This window comes from Acyrthosiphon pisum, chromosome A1 (genome assembly GCF_005508785.2).
Source record: "Acyrthosiphon pisum isolate AL4f chromosome A1, pea_aphid_22Mar2018_4r6ur, whole genome shotgun sequence".
Lineage (NCBI taxonomy): Eukaryota > Metazoa > Arthropoda > Insecta > Hemiptera > Aphididae > Acyrthosiphon > Acyrthosiphon pisum.
Genome location: NC_042494.1, coordinates 28,014,070 through 28,019,630, shown reverse-complemented (window position 1 = coordinate 28,019,630; position 5,561 = coordinate 28,014,070). Strand labels below are relative to the sequence as shown.

The 5,561-nt window shown below is 27.9% G+C and overlaps 1 protein-coding gene across 1 annotated transcript in view; it reads left to right on the top strand.

Moving 5' to 3' along the window:
• LOC100160324 (UDP-glucuronosyltransferase 2C1-like) overlaps window positions 1-4,942 on the top strand; it is a 7,417-nt gene extending 2,475 nt beyond the window's left edge. The window contains exons 2-4 of the mRNA XM_001949431.5: window positions 3,353-3,572; window positions 3,641-3,860; window positions 3,974-4,942. Coding sequence (XP_001949466.2) covers window positions 3,353-3,572; window positions 3,641-3,860; window positions 3,974-4,259 — 726 coding nt within the window. The 3' untranslated portion in view covers window positions 4,260-4,942. The remainder of the gene's footprint in view (window positions 1-3,352; window positions 3,573-3,640; window positions 3,861-3,973) is intronic.
• Window positions 4,943-5,561: the final 619 nt, after the last annotated feature.

Sequence of the window (5,561 nt, the reverse complement as noted above, 5' to 3'; positions counted from 1 at the left end):
GTATAGGTGTCTATTAATAAGGAGATTATTAAGAAAATAGGAATCTTTAAAAATAATAATCACTTAATTTTTATAACTTTAAATAATTATTATTTTCTTCAATAAATTAAAAAATTAACTAGCCTACTGTCAAGTGTAAATGCTACACTCTATACCAGTTGTGAAACTTTTGGAAAACACAGGTTTTAGGGAGACTGCAGATTTTTGACACTGTATGTATTTGTAATTGATTATAACAAAAAATAATAATAAATAGAAATGAAAATCGATCAATTAATCGGATTTTTGTGTATCTGTGATCTACAAGATCGTTTGCCAAAACCAGGGTGAAAAAAAAACGATAAACTACCAAAAGGTCTGGGGTAAAAAAGTCTGAGCCATAAAAAGTCCAAATCATAAAAAGACAGTGCAGCTGTACAACATCAAAACACAGCAACTGTATTTTTCATTATTTTGCAGGATAATTCATTTAGTAAATTATTTCAGACTTAACACTGTGTAATTGCTCTGTGTTCACAACGTGATAACTCATGGAATAATAGTCAGATTACAAAGATTTTTTGATAGAAAAGAGTTATCAAAGATTATGTAAAAAAAATGCTTTTGATAAGAGTGTTGGTTACTGTGTTTTAATGTTGTACAGCTGAGTGGTGAAAGAGTCCGGTACATATAATTAGGTAAAAGGAAAAATACGATGGATTCACAATCAAACGTTCAAATCAGTAAACGTTGTAACTAACTGTAATTGTTTTTTAAATATATTAATTTAATTTGACGATAGTTAATACTTGATTAAACTGAGAAATCGATATTATTATAATATTTTATGAATAATAATTTCGATATTTTTATAAAGGTTAAATAATATATACACAGAACTTTTTTATATCGGACTTTCTTACCACGGATTTTTTAGGTTTACGATTTTTTAGGTTCGCCCCCCCCCCCTTGGGCTGTCTTTTAACGTTATTTTTTATTATAATATTTGGCTAAACAAAAAGGTAATTTAATTTTTAATTTTTAATTTTTATCCCCCCTCCATGGGAGGTTCTGCTATTGTTTCTAGTCCTGTCTATCTTAGTAGACGGTAGCCAGTAGGTATGTTATTATTATCAACAAACAGATATCGCGTAGTCAATCAACGTCGTCGGGTACGTCGTAATTTCTGGAAAAATATAAAAACCAACACAAAAATAAAAACTAAATAATATATCAATAGATACTTGAGACAGTACTTAATCGCATACAATACGCATTTCAACACGTTAATTCATCACCAGCCAAAGTTATCAACAACTAAAATGAACATTCTGTATGTCGACATACATGATTATGTAGTCGATTGCGTGTCAAGAATAGCTTCGAATACGGTTGGGAAAGAACATGTTCACGTTATACCTATTTTGTGAGGTACACGTAAGAACATCATTCTCGAATTATCGTAAATCAAATAGAACGTTGATGAAATTTTCATTTTTAATGAACTTTGACGATTTTCAAGTATAAGATAAAATATTATTTTCAAAAAAGTTAAAACTTTTTAAAATAATATGACTGTATCCACTTAAATGCATCATCTGGTATGCTATGTAATATTGTAATTTATATACATTGTATACCTATTATAATTTAATTACGTCGCCACGCCGATTTTTGCAAAGAATTGACACTCAACTAAAAACAAAACGTTTTAAACGTTTGTTTCTGTGTTTCATATAAACTTGAGATAGCCAATACGGAGAACTATATTTTGAATTTTAATGTCTTAAAACGGTTAAAAGTTTAATTATTAATTTCCATTAAGTAGGTACTTGAATAGTTTTGTAACTTTTAAAGTGACGTAAATACGTGGACAAACACGGTGAAAGACTTTGTAATACCTATTTTAAAATGTATAAATTTTAGAGCTTATAGTTTTTATTACTTATTATTTATTACACCGAAGTGCATTATAAAAACTTTTTTGAAAACCATCAAAATATGTAGCCTATACCTACATATTTGGTCCTATTATTATTTAACTACCTATGGGTTTAAAATGTATGCGTATTTAGTCCTGAAGACTTAACTGTACCTAATTATTTGAATAACTCATATAAGTACATATTACATTTAAATGAGTAATTCTCATATTATACAGTAAACATTCACATAATATAAGAGTATAAAAACAAAATCATTTTCATGTGTTTTATACTTGTATTAATTATTCATAATATATTATTATGTATTACCATATACCTAGATAATTGCGTTGACTAACACAAGTATCATGTATTTCGGTTTTCGGTATTCGTGTATGTCGTTGTCAATCGGCATATCATTCAATTATTATAATTTATAATATGACGAAATAAATTAATATTCGATTTTACGACGCAGAGAATAATGATTAACGACTTATACTACTTAAAAAATAATTTTAACAACAATTAAAAGTAAAAAAAGGTGGGTAAGTGAATGTCACTCTGCTGTACAGTGGGTTACTGTATAATGGATGGTTTTAAGTTTGAATTCAATGTTATACCATCATTGTGTACGAAAAACGATTCTGAGCGGAGACGATATTTTGTCAGTGTGGATTATATTTTATATTATTATATTTATATTGTTATTACTTATTATTAATACGGTAGGTGGCAAGTTGAATAAGTATTAAATAAAATAAAGTATAAAATAACTAAACTTTATTATAATACCACACCGTTTTCACTCAGAATCGTCTTTTCGTATGCAATTATTTTATATCATTGAATTCAAATTTAACACATCCATTACAGTGACTCTCTAGACAACTAATGTACAGCACGCAGCGTTACCCATTTCCCCCTTTTTTTCAAATTTAAATACATACATATTAAGAAACCCCTTCTATATACAGCAGAGCGACTTCCCCAGATTTTAGTATTTTTAAAGTAAAACTTCTTTCTTGAGGTGTGGGTGGAAAAAAATGTGGTGGAAACAAAGAAAAAACGACAGGGAAAATGAAACGACACGTTTGCTTATTTATTTATATATTATGTCCATAGCAACACTTAATAAATTCCATTAATAAATAAAATTATCTATCGTAAATTAAATTTTTTTATTGTATTGATTTTTCTCACTCTCTCCCTAATTCACTTATAATTTCACGGGCCCAATTACTTATGAAAGAAATTTTACTTCCCCAGAGTGTAATGGTAGGCTCACAAACTCTCTCACTTTTTTTAATACACTGAATGTAAATACACTGAAGTTGAAAATGGATACGTAGTTTAAAGTTAGGCACCTTCATGATGATTAAACAAAATAAAGTAAAAACATTTTGACTAAGTCTAAAATATAATAATTTATCATACTTTGATTTCAGGATATATTAGAGTTTATTGAAGAATCCTCACATGGTGTCATTTATTTCACTTTTGGTTCAACTGTTAAAATGTCTTCAATGCCAGAACACATCAAAAATGCGTTTATTAATGTTTTAGGTCAAATTCCTCAGAGAGTTTTATGGAAATATGAAGATGAATTAGAGAACAAACCGAAAAACGTAATGATGAAAAAGTGGCTTCCCCAACGAGATATACTAAGTATAAACTATAAAAATTATAAAATCATTGATTCTAATTGTAATTACTTGCTTGATTCTACTCTTTAGTGCACCCTAAAGTTAAACTATTCATTAGTCATGGTGGTATATCCGGATTATATGAAGCTGTGGATGCCGGTATCCCAGTCCTTGGGTTTCCTTTATTTGGTGATCAACATAGAAATATAGACAATTTAGTCAATGCTGGGATGGCGATCTCAATGGACTTATTTTCTGTGTCTGAAGAAACATTCTTAAAACATGTTTTAGAACTTATCAACAACAAAAAGTAAAATATAATTATAATAATATTATAATACTTCTAATATTAGTAAATGAAATGAATAAAAATAATTTAATTTGCCCAAGTACCTACAACTATATATATATTATTTTCCATAGGTACATGATAAATGCTAAAACTACTTCCAATATATTCAAAGATAGACCGATGACACCAGCACAATCGGTTGTTTACTGGACAGAGTATGTTCTTCGTCACAAAGGTGCACCACATTTAAAATCTCATGCGGTTAATCTAACGTGGTATCAATATTACTTATTGGATGTTATTTCTTTTGCAATAATTTTAATTTCTGTAGTTTTTTTTGCAATTTACAAAATTGTAAAATGCGTTTATAAATGTACTTCAATATGTTATAGTAATGTGAAAGCAAAGATCGAATAGGCAATAAACTAATAATACCTAAATAATAATTAATTATATTACAAAACTATTCAATATTTGCATACAATTATAATTCTTTTTTATTTCCATTTTGCTACATTTTTTTTTTACACAATATGTACTTAGCATATCATATTATCATATCAATGTGTATTGATATAATTCTATACCTAATCTATCGATGGTAAATACACCGGGGGCGACGAGCAACATTTCTAAATATTAACAACACCATGATGTTCATTGGCTTGAACCTTTTTTTTTAGTCGTCATTTTTCTCTATACGTGTCATTATATTTGGGTAGGTACAATCAGTGGCGTGTTCGAATTTTTATTTTCGTGGGGGGGGGGGGGGGGGTAAAATTAATTTTAAACGATTTATATCTGAAAATAATTTACTAATAAAAATGTTGTTATTTTTTATCGACTTTCAAGGGAGGGGTTACAAGCCCTACTCCTTGATACGCCACCGGGTATATTGTATAATTATAAGTTATAGACCTATAGTAAATATAATAAGTCTTATATTAAATATATCTTTATTTCAGTTATTATTTTGAACTATCAAAATTTTTTTAAAAATATTATCTTATTTTACCATAAATAATCATGTATTGAACAGTCATACCTAGCTTATTATAAGCCCAAAATATTTAATAGTTAGTAACTTTAATTATTTATATATTTTTGTAAAATAAAATATAAATATTAAATTTTTTGTTTTCATTTATATTTTAATTTATATTTATATTATTAGCTCTAAATGTATTACGATTTACAGGCGCATACGATTAACTCTTGTACAATAATATATTCACACATAATTAATAACAACCCAGACGACAATTTCTTGTTTATTAATATTATTATAACATTTTAATAACGAATAATATTAGTATAACGTTATGTTAATACTATTATAATATTATCATTACAAAATGCTGTCTGGGAAGACATATGCCAATGCATACATTACCATGTAAGAACAATTAGTTCACTGTAGCACACCTTAAATACACTAATTTATGGGTATCTATACGACTATGATACATCCACAAAATAGTGTCAAACTTAATTTATTAATTTATTACTTTGTAAGTATTTAGTGGGTTAGTACCCTATAGTAACAACTAAAGATACCTGAAATCGAGTCCTGATTATTTATTATTTAAATACCTATACCTCACATCCTTCTATCTATCTGACTCTGCTATGATAGTTATATACTTATATCTATTGAATCCTACAAGCTTTCCTGGGATATAAAAATATTATATTTGACTGGTCATCCCCGAATGGCCC